This window comes from Chlorocebus sabaeus, chromosome 13 (assembly GCF_047675955.1).
Source record: "Chlorocebus sabaeus isolate Y175 chromosome 13, mChlSab1.0.hap1, whole genome shotgun sequence".
Taxonomy (NCBI): domain Eukaryota; kingdom Metazoa; phylum Chordata; class Mammalia; order Primates; family Cercopithecidae; genus Chlorocebus; species Chlorocebus sabaeus.
In genome coordinates, this window is record NC_132916.1 from 100244435 (window position 1) to 100262998 (window position 18564).

The 18564-nt window shown below is 40.8% G+C and overlaps 1 protein-coding gene across 4 annotated transcripts in view; it reads left to right on the top strand.

Annotated features, from left to right (window-relative positions):
* Positions 1–18564, top strand: part of FILIP1 (filamin A interacting protein 1) — a 311881-nt gene that overhangs the window by 240763 nt on the left and 52554 nt on the right. For all 4 annotated transcript variants that reach the window (XM_008006401.3, XM_008006395.3, XM_008006402.3 and 1 more), the window contains one exon: positions 7473–7651. In XM_008006401.3, the coding sequence (XP_008004592.3) occupies positions 7473–7651 (179 nt within the window). The remainder of the gene's footprint in view (positions 1–7472; positions 7652–18564) is intronic.

Genomic DNA, 18564 nt, shown 5'->3' on the forward strand with positions numbered 1-18564 from the left:
AATACTGCCAAAATGAAGTCCATTTTGTGAGAGAAATAAAATGATAGAAGGAGAAAAGATTTCCTTCCACCACTTACAAATTTTGGGTCTGTTAACCCTTTGAAATTAACAGTCAAGTTATTGTTACCTAGGAGCAGAATCCTGCTTCCAAATTCACGAGGTAGGAACTGTGATACATCACTGTTCCATTAGCCTCCTGGGATCATGAGCAGGTAGTCTAGCTCTTATTTCCTAGAAGCCATATTATATCTTAAGCCAAAAATCACTGCTCTTTCTTATTTCCATACCGTATTAGGCCCAGCAGGGGTATCCAGTAGAACTCACGAGAAGTTAAGCAATGAACCCAATACAGTGGACCTTTTTCACTTGCCAAATATCTGGGGAAAAATTAAACAGCAAATATTAAATCTCTCTGCCCTTCTTTGTAAATTAAAGTCTGGGATATCAGAGTTCATAATTCTTAAGCAAAATTCCAAAAACATTGAAGGTTTTCATTTCTTTCCTTCCTAATTTTGTATTCTGCTTAGCTTTAGCCAGTGGGATCTCAATTGATTGTCTGGGTAGAGTTTGTTTTTGTTTTCCCCTTTAGTAAAAAAACCTGGACTCACCGGCATTTTCAAAGTTGTATTAATATATCCTGAAGTCCCTAGAGTCTACTTTTTTCTGAAGAATCTAAAGAATTATTAGGACACATGCAATTATCAGAGTACAACTTCACACTCATAAATTTAAAAAATACAAGAGAGTCTCTAGCACTAAGATACATTTTTCTCAAGCAAAATGATATTCCTTGACCCTAGGACTCAGTATAAAGAAGGTCCATGTTACTCCTACCAGAGACTAAAGCAGAGATTTAGGGCATGTCTGAGGGAAGGAAGGTAGATAGAGAAAATCTTCAGCCATAGCAGGGTTCTGGTAAGCCTGCTCTTACCAGAGCCTGTTGTCATCAGCAGCTTAATAATTACGGGAAGTGGCAAGCTCGAGGTTGGGTGGAGCCTGTCTGCAGGTATTGTCTTTGCCTCAGTGAGTGGCATTCAAAACATTCCTGTCTTTTTGTAAAGTCCAGGGATTTGCAGTGGTGACCTCTTCAGTGCCTAGGTCTCATTTTAGGTACTCAATTTTCCCATCTGAGTATTTAAGACTTCTTTAGTCTTTTTCTTTTTTCGGGCCCTGTTGCCAGGCCTAGGAAGCCCATCGCTTTAGGGGGTTACCCTTCTGAAGCCTGTGTAATTTGAGGCCCAGAAGGGATCAGACCTTACTCTTCCTCAGAACTTAGCCTCCCCTCATGTTTGAACTTTCAATCCTTGAGTAACTTGTCTGATTCAAGACAACAAAAATATTTCTTCTGCCACAACTTTTCTGTGTAGGAAGGCTCAGCTGAGTTGTTGCTTCAGCATTTTAGTCATTTTCTTCAAGTGCTCCCAGACATTTGTTTTTCTAATATTGCCTTCCATATTCTACATTACGTGGGCTCCCTCAATGAGAGATGTGAAATCAAAGAATTCTGAGTCTGCCAAGAGTATTCTTTGTTAAACCTAAATCTTATCTATTTTCATCTTCTTGAGTTGGATAATCTTCATTAAAGGGCCTTTTTCCATTACACCACACCCACATTTGAACTTATCTAATGTTGTCCTGCCTAAATTCCCTTTTCTTTGTCTCATCTTTCCTTCAAACACCACATCCCAACATTTCTTGAGTATGTTCACTCAGGGCCCCAGTAATATTGGCGATTCCAGTGGGCGTGGTGTCTCATGCCTGTAATCCCAGCGCTTTGGGAGGCCGAGGTGGGCAGATCATTTGAGGTCAGGAGTTCGAGACCAGCCTGACCAACACAATGAAACCCTATCTCTACTAAACATACAAAACTTAGCCAGGCGTGGTGGCAGGTACCTATAATCCCAGGTACTCGGGAGGCTGAGGCACAAGAATCGTTTGAACCTGGGAGGCCTCGGCGGTTGCAGTGAGCCGAGATTGCGCCACTGCACTCCAGCCTGGGCGACAGAGTGAGACTCTTTCTCCAAAAAAAAAAAAGTAAATAAATAATAAATAAATAAATAAACATTGGCAATTCCATCTACAACAGCTGAGACACTGAAACTCACCAAATAATGCTTCAGATATCTTACCCTGATCTTCCCAGTTTTCGATTCTTAAATCTATTCGTATTTTATATAACCACTTTGAATAGATGTTGCAATCTTTAAGGGAAGGGCCCCCAGTTGAGCTCACAAAAGACTATCAGTCCATTTACAGTGTTCTCCTCAATCCCTTCCTGGATCCTAATGCTTTCTTTGTGAGGAAAGTCACACTGCTCTGTCCTGTGGGCTCTCCTGTCTCTGTCTTCTCTGGGCACGCATTCTGATTCAACAATGTCTGAAATACCTTCCATTTTAATATCCCCATTTTTAGAAGTACTTAGATCCATTTCCCCTTTGTGTAAATCTAGTTTGGTCTTTAAGACCTCATATTTGCTTTTAAGTAGATTTCTCTTTTCCTCAATTCCTTAGTACTTCTCCAGTTAGCCCTTTGCAGGTAACAGAGCTAAAAACACTTCCTGAATCATGCCTTTTTATCTAAAACATACTGAAATTTCTCCTCAAGTTATTGTACTTCTCCACTAACTTTATTCATTAGAATAAGACTTCCAGGTACTCTCTTTCCTTAGTAAATTTTTGGCATTTGGTGTTATGATTCTCTCATTCAATTTTCCTTCCACCTCGTCCAAGTAGAATCTACATTTCCAAAGTAATAGGTGCCCATTCTACTTTCACTAGTCATTTAATAAAACCCATTCCTCTATACTGAGCCACAGCTTGGATCCTGAAACCAAAAGCCATGTACATATAGTATCTATGATTAATGAATCTACAGAATCTTCAGAGTCTCTGGACAAGCCACATAGAGCCAAGAAAATAGACTACCTCTGTTCTCTCTTAGGAGATTGATGTAGTTCCAAACAAAATAACAAGAAACAGCATCTGGTACAGCTGATCTTTTGCTACCTATGTTATTCTTACATCCAAAACTTAAAATTGACACCTAAAACCTCACATACTAGTGCTTTATAGCAGAAGAATTTATAGCCTCTACATTCTAAAGTCTGGATATGCAGCTCTGCCTAAAAAACACACTACATACACCAATGCCTCAGTAACTTATGCATTAAGAGATGAAAAGACTGCTTTCCTGATAATGTAATTACTGATGTGGTCAAGCTGTGCTAGTGTTTGGTGAGGTGAACATTACCCACAAAGTCTTCAGCCACCTACTCCAGTGGCTTAGTCCAGAACTGTAGCTATCGCAAACAACCAGTCTCAAAAGCCTACAAGGATAGATGTAAAAAGGCTAAGGTCTACCCTCTGCCTAGGGGGTCCCAGAACACTTGATATTTCCATGTGCTGTTTTTTTTCCAGATGTCCATGTAATGACTATCTCTTTACATTTCCCAGTCAAACATCCGATTAGTAATGCTCCCACCTTCCTCTCCAGAATTCCTTACATGGATTGAGAGATCCTGCAGAAGAGTTTGACCCTTCAGATCACAGTGTATCATTGTATGACAGGCAGAGTAAAAACTAAGAAATGAAAGGGCTGGGCTGCACATATCCAGTTCCCTATTCCAAATACAACTTTCAAATAAGTCACCCCTCCTTCCTTTGGGAGGAGTTGGGTAGGGCCTGAAGAAAGAGGGAAAATACTGATCTTCAAATACTTTCCAAAGGATGGGGAGTCCTATTTTATGATAAAGCAGCAAGGCTCAAAAAGGGGGGAAAGTTGCTTTTTCTACATTTCTGATGATGATGATGATGTTTCAGCAATGCTTGACACGTTCTCTAAAATATGTTGAAAATCACATTTGTAGAAATTTGGAAAGTTCTTGGGGAGAATATTTTGTAATAGGGAATGGAGCTGTTATAATGGGAAAACCTCACGTATAGACTGTCTCTTTAAGACTACAAAAATTGACCGGGTGCGGTGGCTCACGCCTGTAATCCCAGTACTTTGGGAGGCAGAGGTGGGTGGATCACCTGAGGTCAGGAGTTCAAGACCAGCCTGGCCAACATGGTGAAACCCTGTCTCTACTAAAAACACAAAAACTAGCTGGGTGTGGTGGCGGGCACCTGTAATTCCAGCTACTCAGGAGGCTGAGGCAGGAGAATTGCTTAAACCCAGAAGGTAGAGGTTGCAGTGAGCCAAGATTGCACCACTGTACTCCAGCCTTTGCAACAAGAGTGAAACTTCATCTCAAAAAAAAAAAAAAAAAAGAAAAAAAAAGACTACAAAAAATTATTGGAAGATATAAAAATACAATTAGCAATTCCTGATGATCTCAGATAATATCAACCACCCATTAACATGGGCTTCTCCACCAGTCTCTATCTGGTCACCGACTCCTAAACAAGGGAAGTGGAGATCTGGGAAAAAGATAATGTGAGCAGTCTCTCTTTTATTTTGGGCCCCAGAAATGACTCACTCACAATGAACATATCATGCAATTATAGAGAGAACTTAATCCTCCTTATTAAGGAGTCTTGGGCCAAGGGCAAACAGAAAACTAAAGGGGAATAGCTCTAATGCTGAGACCCTGTGGAGTTACCCCGTGGGGTTTCTGGAAGTTGGTTGCGAGATTGAGAACTGATTTTAAATATGTCTGTTTCAACTAGAACAATTGGTTCTCAATTGGGGTGGTGGTGGATTTTTCCCTCCAGGGAACATTCGGCAGTGTCAGGATAGTTTGTCACACAGGAGGTGGTGCTTACTGGCATCTAGTGGACAGAGGCCAGGGATGCTGCTAAACATCCTCCAGCTCACAGCACCCTGAAATAAAGATTTATCTGGCCTCAGCAGTGCCAAAGTTGTGGAACACTGAACTAGAATTCAAAGGGAAGAATAGGATAGTGAGTAGGATAGGGAAATATCAAGATTGTCAGATTTGGTCCAATTTAACAAACACTTACTGAATATCAACTTTGTACCAGGGCCTGTACTCAGCACCAGAGTCTAAGAACGTGGTCAAGGCATGATCTCTTTAAAATCATATAACCTGGCCAGGCCGAGTGTGGTGGCTCGTGTCTATAATCCCAGCACTTTGGGAGGCCAAGGCGGACAGATCACCTGAGGTCAGGAGTTAGAGACCAGCCTGGCCAACATGATGAAAACTCATCTCTACTAAAAATACAAAAATTAGCTGGGCATGGTGATGTGCCCTGTAATCCCAGCTACTCAGGAGGCTGAGGCAGGAAAATCGCTTGAACCCAGGAGGTGGAGGTTGCAATGAACTGAGGTCAAGGTCATGCCACTGCACTCCAGCCTGGGCAACAGAGTGAGACTTGGTCTCAAATAAATAAATAAATAAATAAAAAATTAAAAACAAAAAAATCTTATAACCTGACCAGAGAAAGAGGCACAAAGACCCGGTAATAATTCTTTTTTATTTTGTATTTATTTATTTATTTTTTTGAGACGGAGTCTTGCTCTGTTGCCCCTGCTGGAGTTCAGTGGCATGATCTCCGCTCACTGCAAGGCCGCCTCCCGAGTTCACGCCATTCTCCTGCCTCAGCCTCCCAAGTAGCTGGGACTTCAGGTGTCTGGCACTATGCCCGGCTAATTTTTTGTATTTTTAGTAGAGACGGAGTTTCACCGTGTTAGCCAGGATGGTCTCGATCTCGATCTCCTGACCTTGTCATCCACCCACCTCGGCCTCCCAAAGTTCTGGGATTATAGGCCTGAGCTGCTGCGCCCAGCCCAAGACCCAATACTATTTATGGGTTTTTTTTTTTGTTTTTTTTTTTTTTGCCTTTTTTTTGTTTGGTTTGGTTTGGTTTTGGTTTTTGAGATGGAGTCTTGCTTTGTTGCCCAGGCTGGAGTGCAGTGGTGTGATCTTGACTCATTACAACCTCCGTCTCCTGGGTTCAAGTGGTTTTTCTGCCTTAGCCTCCCAAGTAGCTGGGATTACAGGCATCTGCCACCATGTCCGCCTAATTTTTGTATTTTTAGTAGAGACAGGGTTTCACCATGTTGGTCAGGCTGGTCTCGAACTCGTAACCTCAAGCAGTCCACCCGCCTCAGCCCCCCAAAGTGCTGGGATTACAGGCATGAGCCACTGCGCCTGGCCCCTGTAATAATATTTGGTAAGAACTCTTTTAGAGATATGTACTGTCTACAAGTTCTGAAATCCTCCCTATATTTAGCACCTCTTGAAAAACAGAGGACTTTGGATCCTACATATACTTTTCCTAGAAATGCAGATAGCTGCAAGCTTTAAAAACAGATTGTGATGAAATCTGTTTTTTCCAGGGGAGAAGCCTGGTGCATGTACATGCTGAGATCTTAGTTTTTCTCTTAGGAAGGGTGTTATCCTCTCTCTGAGTATAGAGCTTTGTGCTATCTCATAAAACCGTGAAAGAGTTGTTCTCCTGCAAGTTTAGGAGCCCAAATGACCAATAAACAAATGAAAAAGTGTTTGAACTTTATCAGGTAAGTGAGCATTAAAATCACAATGAGCGAACACTACACACCCACCAAAATGGTTAAAAGGTTTTTGTTGTTGTTGTTTTTTGAGATAGAGTCTCCATCTGTTGCCCAGGCTGGAGTGCAGTGGTGAGATCCTGGCTCACTGCAACTTCTGCCTTTAGGGATCAAGCGATTCTCCTGCCTCAGCCCCCTGAGTAGCTGGGATTACAGGCACGTGCCACCACCTCAAACTAATTTTTGTATTTTTAGTAGAGACGGAGTTTCACCATGTTGGTCAGGCTGGTCTCGAACTCCTGACCTCGTGATCTGCCTGCCTCGGCCTCCCAGAGTGCTGGGATTACAGGCATGAGCCACCACGTCCAGCTAAAAGTTTTAAAAAATACTACGTGTTGACAAGGATGTAGAACAATCAAAACTCCTAAACACTGGTTGTAGGAGCATAAATGGGTACAGCTTCTTTGGAAAATTGCTTGGCATATCCTATGACCCGTATTTGGTCATATCCTATGACCTATATTTCACTCATAGGTATATCTAATAAAGCTACATATACACATATCCTATGACCCATATTTCACTCATAGGTATACACCTGACACCTGTGCTCTATGTTCACTAAAGGACATGTATTAAGAGTATTCAGAACAGCATTATTTGTAATAGACCTAAGTTGGAAAGTACCCAAATGGTCATCAACAGTAGAATGGATAAAATTGTGGTATATCCCACCACTCTTAAAAAGGAAAAAAGTTTAGGAACCATATATATGTTTACAAAAAAACCAGAAAGCCAGAAGTTACTGCAACATTATTATGGTTGGTTTATGCAGCCAATTGGCATAAAGAAACTGATACAATGGGGGAAATAGTAGTGAATACCAGACTCACTGTTCTCACTTTCAGGTAATAAGTCACTAGACCCATGTCAACAAATTGTTTACAGTCCTATGCAAATGCAATAAAATATTAAGCTCTTTCCCATGTTTGCTTATTCAGCTGGACAGACTTGAGGAAAAACAGAAAGAAACCTACCGGCGCATGCTAGAGCAGCTGTTGCTGGCCGAAAAGTGTCACAGGCGCACCGTGTACGAGTTAGAGAACGAGAAGCATAAACACACTGACTACATGAACAAGAGCGACGACTTCACCAACCTGCTGGAGCAGGAGCGGGAGAGGTAATGCGTACACACACCACTGGTCACATTTGGATGCCCATAGCCCTTTCATGTCTGCCCCTCCCTTCAGGGATCAGTCTTTCAGCCAGGGGTACTGTGGACAGGTGCCCAGCGTCGAATGCCAATTTCTGAATGGGTGGTAACCATAGAGAATGATACTGAGGCCGGGCGCGGTGGCTCAAGCCTGTAATCCCAGCACTTTGGGAGGCTGAGACGGGCGGATCACGAGGTCAGGAGATCGAGACCATCCTGGCTAACACAGTGAAATCCCGTCTCTACTAAAAAATACAAAAAACTAGCCGGGCGAGGTGGCGGCGCCTGTAGTCCCAGCTACTGGGGAGGCTGAGGCAGGAGAATGGCGTGAACCCGGGAGGTGGAGCTTGCAGTGAGCTGAGATCCGGCCACTGCACTCCAGCCTGGGAGACAACGGGAGACTCCGTCTCAAAAAAAAAAAAAAAGGGGGAATGATACTGAATTTTACCTGAGATTGTTACATGAATGTTTTGGGGGTTGCATGTAGGTAGGGTATCACATTCCCACAAGGATGTTAAAAGCCATGAAACCATAAAGCTGGAAAGAAACTTAAGGACTTTATATTTAAACTTGATCAATGAAGCACCTACATTTGAAAAGTCTTTCTACAAATTGCTTTCTATTTGAACTAATCTAGTTATTCTTTTTGGGGCGGGAATCAGCTTTTCAGGAAAGTCAAATTATTAAACTTAACAATTATAAATGAATCCTATTCATTTTTAATACCAGTGTAGAAAATGTTACTATTTGGCTGTGTATAAATCACTTAATGACTAGAACTACCTGCTGAACTTTCTAAGGGCTGCATAACTTTTGAAACTTGGGGTGAAAAAATAAACCAAAGCAACTAAAAACTGACACATTTAGCCTTGATGTTTATTCTCGTAGGTATTTATTTAGTCTTCTAAGACCAAGGATTGCCACAATTGAAGCAGAGACCCCAAATTTTAAAATGTTGTAATTCACTCTTCTATACCATCTGTTTTCTTTTCCCAGTATCTTTTAAATTATTATCTCCCTTCTCTTCCCTAGGCTGAATGCTCGTGTCTGTGAATTCCACAGACTTTGAAACCAATGATATTGAATCCCCATGCTTTGAGTTACCAAGCATGTCTGCTTTTGTGTTTAGAGCTTGCAAATTGAGAACCACTAGGGAACAGCTTTACCTACCCCAACTGTATTATCTATTTAGTTACAAAAAAGAGATCTAGTTTTCCCAGATTAGTGTATATATGAGAAGAAGCAATCACAATTAGACAGTAAATAAAAGCATAAAATAGAACCGGTTTGGGTTAAACATTTTTTAAAAAAAATTATTGGTAATGTTTATTTATTATTGGATTTGGTACATCCCTTGCAGAAGGAGAAATGGAAAAGTGAACAATGGCTAAATTGTTGTGTACTGTATCCCAGACTTATGTTTGTCTTAAGTTCCTGTTAAGCTCAGGTTAACTAGCTTCATGTTTGAACACATAGACTAACTGATTTGACATCTTGGAATAACCAGTGAAAATAAATCCCACCTCCTCAATCTCTGAGAACTTTCCAAACTCAAGCTATAGATATTGCAAACATGGTTCTAAGGAGAGCATAAATTACATATACAGTCATGTGTTAATGAAGGGGATGCATTCTGAGAAATCCATCATTAGGTGATTTCATCATTGTGTGAACATTATAGAGTACGCTTTCACAAACTTGGATGTATAGCCAACTGCACACCTAGGCTATATGGCACAGCCTGTTACTCTTAGGCTACAAACCTGTACAGCATGTTACTCTACTGCATTCTGCAGGCAACTATAACACAATCGTAAGTATTTGTGTATCTAAACATATCAAAGGTAAGGTAAAAATGTGGTATTATAATCTTATGGGATACAAGGGGGGAAATGGCCGTGAATACCAGACTCACCGTTCTCCCTTTAAGGTAGTAAGTCTCTAGACCCATATCAACAAATTATTTAGAGCCCTATGCAATTGAAATAAAATATTAAGTGTATAATTAATATTAATGGTAATGAATATAAAAGTACTCTGTGGTGGCTGCGCGTGGTGGTTCGCACCTGTAATCCCAGCACTTTGGGAGGCCGAGGCGGACAGATCACCTGGGGTCAGGAGTTCGAGACCAGCCTGGCCAACATGGTGAAACCTGTCTCTACTAAAAATACAAAAATTAGCCGGGTGTGGTGGTGCACACCTGTAATCCCAGCTACTCAGCCTGATGCAGAATTGCTTGAACCCGGGAGGCAGAGGTTGCAGTGAGCCGAGATCGTGTCATTGCACTCCAGCCTGGGCAACAAGAGCGAAACTCTGTCCCAAAAAAAAAAAAAAAAAAAAAAAAAAAAAGTGCTCTGTGAACTATCATGCTCTCTGGTGCTGCCTCAGGCACACCACCGTCATATATGCAGTCCCTTGTTGACAGAAGTGTCGTCATGTGGCTCAAGTCTCTATCTACGACCGTCATCTGGTTAGGTGTTCTGTGTTGGAATGTGGTCAGATAAAAAAGTAGCAACTTGATATAGACTTTTTAGAATATCGAAAATCAAATAATTCTAAGAGCACCTGTGCAAATTATTTTTCATTACCTCATAAATTACTTGATTTAGAACCAGATATCTGTCTTTTCTTCAGCTTCCCACCTAAGCTAAATGCCTGAGGTAGTATAAGGTCAGTTACCGAGTCATTGGTTTGATAAAAGTGTGTAGATGGAGTGACCATACTTGTTTTTTGTTTTCCTAATTTTTGTGTTCTGTGAGAGTAATTGAAATAATACATGCCAGAGAGCATGATCGTTCACAGAGTAATTTTATATTCAGTATCCACTAAGCCTATGCAGGATGTGTTTATTTAATACCTTCATGTTGGTTAACTCTAGATTAACAATTTTAATCCCCATCCTCTTGTAGAAATTGTTTAATTTTATTAAAACAATTACAATAGCCTCTCCTGAGCAAAGTGCTATGTAGAAAGTTTTAAAAGTTAAAAAAAAAAACTTTTAAAAAATTACCCTGACATGCTTTTGACACTTTTATCAGCACCACTGGGGTATGTCACCAAACTTTCACGTTTTAGATAAGAATTCACTAAGAGACCTTTGACTCTCACTTAATTTTCACACCACTTTATGTTTTAAAATACTTTTTCATGGAATCAGTTACACCTGAGTGCTTAAATTTTTTTTTTTTTTTTTTTTTTTTTTTTTCTTCTGTCAACGTTTTATCTTAGCTCAGCACTCTGACTGACCACCAGTGCACACGCCGTGGGCACTCTCGGACAGACACTTTATTCTAAATTAAACATCCCTAGTAGGACCTGATTGATAACTTAAGTTGGCATCTCTGAATTTCTCTGCGTTCTGAGGCGTCCACCGTGACTTGCTTGCCAAGTTCCCCGGGGCAGCAAAGTCTTTGGGATTTTTCAAAGGTCAAGCCTGGGATTCCTGCTACCCTTTGGAAACTGCCCCGCTCAATCTGCTTTGGGTTAAATCCTCTTTTTGAAGTAAGCGGTCATAATTAGATCTACTTATGAGAGCTGGCAGGAGGCTGACCCCGAGACTTTCTTTCCAACGGTCCAAGTTGCCGGGGAGCCCCTCCCCAGCGCGTACCATGGACCACGGACCTCGCTGGGCCGGGTGGCAGCATCCCTGGGCCTCTCCAGGAGGCCCCCGCCGAGGCGCAACACGGCCACAGCACCTGCAGGGGAAGCTGGACTGCAGCTAATAAGGAAACGGCATTTCTGAGAACAAGTGGGAGTCCTCGTGTCCTGTAGACTGTTCCAAGTCCTTTATTTGCTTTTTGTTTTGCACTCCCTTCCCCTTTTCCCGAAAAGTCCCTGTGAGCAAAAAGCAGAGCCAAGAACTTTGCTTCGGAAACACTTCCCTTTGTTTCTACAGTGAACATGAGTAAGGGAAGAAAGTGAAGTTTGAGATAAGCCTGAGTGGTTTTCTCCTAATAATCACTCACTCAGCTTCTCCCGCCGGTGGTGAGACTCTGCAGGCTGCCTCCATCCCAGGCGGCTTATTGATTTGGTGGTGGAGGGGTGAGGTTGGGGGACGGGGCAGAGCAGGGACTCTCCGGGCACGAGAACCTTTTCAGCTCCATTCTCCACATTTGTCCTGCTCTATAAGGGTTTCTCACCTCTTCCAGAAAAATGGTTAAAGATAACAAAAAGGAACCCAGGCTCACAAGATCAGTAGTAGCTGTTGATAAGCCATCCAGATTCAGATGTTCGATGAAGCCAGGAGTCTGAGGCCCTGAATATTGCAAAAGATTTTGAGATCAGCCCTTTCAAATCCCTCATTGAGGCACTGAGGCCTAGAACAATTATGTAACTCAACCAAGATCACACAGTGCAGGCCACCACTCTAGCACTTGTGGGCAAGCGGATGCTTTGTCCAAAAAGTTTCATTTTTGTGTGTAGGTTCCCCACCACCACCCTCTTATATCCAAACTGTGACACAAAATTTTAAAAGGCAGAATGACTGTTATCATGAAGATATAAGCACAGAGCTATTAGGACCAGGGTGTCTCTAGAATGTCAAGGTAGAAGCTTTGGCACAGTGGTCTCTTGGAAGGAGCAGCCTGGGACTTGTTTTGAAGTTGAGTCTGAATAGCACACACAGTGTTTTACGTAGCTTACATTCTATTTGGGGTAGTTATCATGGAAGGTTAATGAGGTTTATGGGGGTGCTTAATAAAGCCCTCCTCCAAATTAACTCCCTTGTTTTGCCACTGACCTAGACCCTATACGTGTGAAAACTATCTAAATTATTTTTCACTTTTCAGAAATTGTTTAATTCATCTTATATAAAAATTGCACAAATTAAGTACCTAAAATGGGCAATATATTGTTCTGGGCTTCCTTTATTCTAAGTCAACAAACTGTGATCATAATTTGTTGCCATCATTTACTGCATATTTGTTTTCACAAATTAAAATTAGAGTCCCAAATTAAAAAGAGAAAACACCATTTTAAAATGTTTTGGCTTAATTAGCACTGTTAATAATAAAGACAAAATATTTTTTATTGTATTAATTCAGGCTGCGTAAAGAAAGCCCCCTTGTCTAAATGCTATATTTGGTTTGGTCCATATTTCAAGTCAACTTGACTTTTAAAGGCATAATTCTGAGCACATGAGATCACCTTCAGAGTCTGTACTTTATTCTCTGCCTGAACTGTAAGACTTGTGATTTTAATCTTAAGCTTCACTAGGACTGCTCCAAGAATGTCAAAATAGAGAGAACACAGTTACATTAAAAAGTGGTCTGGGACTTAAAGAAATATTTGAGGGAAATATATGTGTGTGTGTGTGTGTGTGTGTGTGTATAAATGATATGGAGGAGTGCTGTCTAGATCTATCACTGTAGATACAGATTTTAAAACTTTTGGATTTTATAGGCTCAGCTGGGACTACATAAATAATTACATCATCATATAATATTGCAGCAAGCCTTCCAAGTGTAAGTTAAGTTTTTTAAAGTACAAATCAGCATCTCAAAAGAAATCCCTTAACCTGTGAAGGAAAGACTGTAAGAGCAGGGGCTTGAATGGAAGGGAAGCTTTCAAGCCCCATTTTGGTATTCTTCCTTTAAGTCAATGTGAACAGGGGGTTGGTCATGTATCTGGTGGATGATGGGACAGTCTGCACTCTTATACTTTCCTATGTAGGGGAATGACCAGTCAAAATCAACTGTTTTTGAAAACTTGCTCTAGTGGACTGGGATCTTTGGAAATATTCTTGATCCATTTTATAGAAAAAGATTCATGTCTGGTTCCCCGGAACATTATTCTTAAGTTTCTTAGGTTTAGTGGCCATATCTTAAAAGCATGTTAACAAAATGGACTTTTCTCACTGGTAGCTCAGAGAATCTAAATAAAGCACTCTGTAGAAAAGGGTTGCTTATGCTTTGCAAATGCTCAAGTCTTAACAAGCAGAAAGTAATCCATATGTGTAACATAACAGCAGAAAACAACTGAGCCGCCTTCTTTGTGATTAGCACTCTGCTAGAAGCCGTTCAAAAGCAAAGTTAACTTTTATTGACCCCCAGATAAGCTAGACACATGTACCAACTTGTTTAATCCTTACAAAACTATAAGATGTGTAATTATTAGCCCCTTTTAGCAGATGAGGAAGCAGAGAAGTTAAATTCCTTCCCCCAAGGACACTTGCCAATAATTAATTGGCAGAATCAGGGTTTGAATTGAGTTTTTTTCAGTAAGAAAAAAATAACTTTTCCCACTCCTAACTTCTTACCTTCTGATAAAAGTGAAAGCCTTATTTGTTCAATGCACAGAGGTAGAAATGTGACTTGGAAAGTTGACCAGTGACTTGAACTGCATAACTATTCTGTTGCCTGTTTAGGATTCAAATTCACAGACCTTCTCTTGGTCATAAGACATACCGCCTAATATCAGTATCCCACCGATGAAGGAAATTGTTGGGAATAGACAGTTTTCAAGAAAGAAGAGGAATTAGAATTCAGAGGCCCAGTGACCCAGCTGGAGTATGTTCTATAGTTTCTGAAATAATGCAGAATCAAACTCCACCTTCCATTTCGTCTTACCCTTAAAATATGCAAATCCCACTTTCTACTGGAAAAATGTAATTAAAGTAAAGGAGGCTGAGGTGACGAGGTGTTACCCCAGGGCATAGCTAGAGTATGTGTTTTTGGTGATAAGGTGGGTGCCAGGTGGTATAAAGAAAGTGAAGATACATCTTACTTGAAGGGACCGGGAAAGTAACTTAAAAAGGTAGCTTCCTAGGGTTGGAAAGTTTGGGGTTAGAAGAGTCACTTCTTTTAAAAGACCCAGGATAGTAACATACCTACTATCAGTGCTGTGGAACTAGTAGCATGTTGCTGATCTACCAGGCACTCCCCTGGATTAAATATGAAGGAGCCCATTAAAAATGCTTTTGAGGTTCATTTCACCAGATTCCACCTATACAAAGATGCTGGGTCTTGGATGGATGTGAGCTTTTTCCCAAGCTTCATAGCACTCTCATTCTCAAAGTTAATGAGCTAACAGCCTCTGATTAAAGACTCTTTAAAGTCTTAGTATTATAATGTTAACAAGGATGCCTACGAAAATGGGTTATCTGACTCACAGAAATTTCTAATTAATCAAGGTTATGCCATGAATTAATTTACTTTTACTGCTATAGAAGATATTTCTCAAATACATTTTACTTTCTTTCAAAAAATTTAAAATATACCACAAAATCCAATTACGTCATATTTGATGATTCAGGATCTTATAGTGCTACTACCTGGATGACTCTGTACCTTATAAACTCAGAGCCTATTAGATTATATTTAAATCTAAATGTCAGTTCTGATCACGTTTTACTACAGATAAAAATGGTGAGGATTTTTTCTAGATTTTAGGGCTTAACTTGGTTTAACTGAGAATTTTAGTTAATTAGATTCAATATATTTAGGCTTTTATGCCCACCACCACCACCACGACCATAGCAATAGAACTTGGACCAGAAAGAACCCTAATGACATTGTGGAGTGGCATTGCTGTCTGGTGTAAATATCCAGGGTTCCTCATCTTGCACCAAGTGGTTTAAGGACATGGACACATGTGAGTGGGTTAAGGAGTGGAAAGTTTAATAGGCAGAAGAAAGGAGAGAGGAGAGCAGCTGTCTCTCTCTTGTGAGAGAGAGGTGCCCAAAAAGGAAAAGATGGCTGACCACAGCAGATTTTATAGGCAGGCTTCAGGAGGCAGTGTCTGATTTACATAGGGCTCACAGATTGGTTTGACCAGGTGTGACGTTTACACACCCTAATATTATTATGCAAATGTTTTTCCACTTGGCCAGCACCAGCTTGTCTGCTCCTTACTGTACATGAGGCTGGCAAAAAGATGACACTGCCATTTTGAACAGGCCTAGTCACAGGTAGTATATTCCTATGGGCACAATTGGGGACATTCACCTGTGTGAGCTTCCAGCTTGCTTGTTTATGTCTGCAGCTCGATTTTATGGGCTGCTCTTTGTTAGAAAAAAAAAAGCTGGGGGCTGTTTTTCATTAAAAAGAAAACCTTACCAAGGACTTCCGTACTCTCATTATCTGCCTAAGTAATTTCTTTGTAACTCCTATGTCAATTGTACAAAAGGATGAGATAATAATCAAAGAAAACTGACTACAAGAAAAAAAGTGTTGAAAGGGAGGGCTTGAGTGAAAATGGGCAAGAAATGCACTTTACTGTAAATGATTTCAACAAGCTATGTAACAATGCCTTAGTCCTCGTGTTTGATATCCCTTATTTTAGAAAAGTCCTAAGAAAAGCAGCAGTGGAGGACAGTATTTGGCATTTAAATATGAGAAATAGTGGGAACCCAGTAAGGGTAGATGTTCGTGTTAGCAGACTTTCTCTAGATCTGAACCAGTCATTGAAAGAGTTTATCTTTTTAAATACATTTTTAAATTTTTTTCTGTTTTAGAGTTGGTGTCTTCCTCTTTTGCTCAGGCTGCATTGCAGTGGTGTGATCAAAGCTCACTGCAACGTCCAGAGAGTTGATCTTTTTCAAAAAGTTTTCAGGATATCACCAGATAGTCCCTGAAACTCTTAAGTTCCTGATTTGCTGAAAAGGCCTCTACTGAGAGAAATGGAGGCAGCTCCTTTCACATTGCTGTCATTCTTTTTGTCATGTGGCCCTGTAAATTCTGGTCACAACCAGTTAGAGAAGTTGACAACTGTCCTGGACAAAGGTCACAGAGGTCTCCAATGCAAGTGCCTCCACAGCCAGCTGACCCCACTCTTCAGCACACATGGCATGAGTGGTTGAAACTGCTAGACTGAAGAGACCACTCTCTGATTACTAGAGACTCAGACTAATTGACCCCATTTTAGTTTGTAGACCCAGTGTTGTCAATTCTGAAGTTTCAGAAAATGATAGAACTCTGATTTTAGTAAGATATTCCAGTTTTTCAATGTTGACTCAAATTGATAAAATAATATGTGGTGAACAAAGCCGTCTCCTGGCCACTTTGTCTTTAAAGTGGCTGGTTTACAACCTTTGATGGCCTAGGCATTAGAGAGACTAAGGTGGATGAGGTGGCAGGGCATGTGCTGTTTGATGGTGGTCAGTGAATCCATTGAGACCCTCATGAGGCATACAAAACAGAAAGAAGAAAGGACAACAGTAGCCTAGAAAACCACCAAAAACCAAACAACAAACAATCAGAAAACCACTCCAGAACACAGAAATTCTCAGAGTGAAGAAAGCCACATCATATCTGGGGTTACAATGGATGCCTATTTCTGAAGGGATGACAAGCATTGGGCCATAAGCATTGCTGTTGGGTTATTGGAACTGCAGTATGTTAAACAATGATGAACAATATTACAGTTCTCTTTGGGCCTGTTTGACTGTGGAGACAGTTTTCTGTATTTATTCACTTTTTAGGATATTCTTTCTAAGAACTCCCATCATCTTAAGTAACCTGGGTGGCTCTGCTCTTACAACCTCAGAGACCAAGGGTTACAATAATGAAATTGTTACAGCTTTCACATTATCATTTGCTTATGCTCAATTATAAAAAATGTACTATAGCATGATAGTAATTGGATGTTTTACCCTAGTATTTTCTATTTCCTTGTGGCCTGTCCCCATTTGAGTAGTCTCCCAGGAGCAACCACTGCCTCAAGAGAAATTTGTCGCAACTAAAGGGGAGAACAGAAATCAATATCTGGTGTATAGGATCAGAAGCAAGGATCCAGGTATAGCATTAGACAGAATATGTAATCAAGTGGATCCAATTTTTATCACCCCTCTTCTTTCCCATTTAGATAAGATATTCTCTGAGAGGATAGAAACAAGGAAGCAAGAGAAGTTTATGCTGTAGGAAGGGGTAGTCCAAAATAAGAGGCTCTGTTTGGCGCTTTTTTGTGGAGAGTGGGTGGGGGACAAAGATGGACAGTAATATAAAACCCAAAGAGGGTTAGTGTGGAGAATTCTAGACTGAGGGGATTACCAGGTGGAATCCAAGAGAATCTTAGTTTGCTTGGTCTGCCATAACAAAATACTATAGACTCTGTAGCTTAAGCAATGGAAATGTATTTTCTCACAGTTCCAGAGGCTGAAAGTACGGGATGCCAGAATTGTTGGGTTCTGGTGAGACCTCTTCTGTTGGCTTGTAGATGGCTGCCTTCTCCCTTTGTGCTCACGTGGGCTTTTTCCAGTTCACATGTATGTAGAGATAGCTCACTCTCTTCCAACTCTTATAAGGCCACCAATCCTATCAGATTAGAACTCCAACCTTATGACCTCATTTGACCTGAATCACCTCCTTAAACTCCTATCTCTAAATTAGGGCACATTGGGGATTAGGGGTTCGGCATATGAATTTTGAGAGGCACAAATTAGTCTTTGGTCCCTCCATGAATTCAGGAGAAAAAGAGTAAAAATGGTGTCCAATATGTTTAGTTGGAGAAATCTTGATACAGCCTCAGTTTCCTGCCACTCTAAAAGAATATCTAGATTTTTCCCTATGCCTTTGAAAGGCCATGGAAGTAGCTGAGGCAGGGCTTGTCAAGAGCATGGAACTGCGACTGACTTGGATCAGCAACTTGGACAGATTGGCAACTGAGATCAGAGACCACAGTGTGCATCTCAGAGGATGCCTATGTGGAAAAATGATGAGCAGATGACCTCTCAGCCACCTTCCTGATGGTTCCAGAAGTTAGTCACACTCCAGAAATGAGGACTTGAAGCCCTAGAATGAACTCAGGAGATCCTGACCTGACTGAAGTCTGAATTTACTAAAGGAAACTAGGCTTGGGTGAGCATACCCAGAATTAACTAAGATGAAGTTTCTGTCACCTGTGGAATGGGACCCCAAATAGAAATTATAAAAGATATAGAAAAA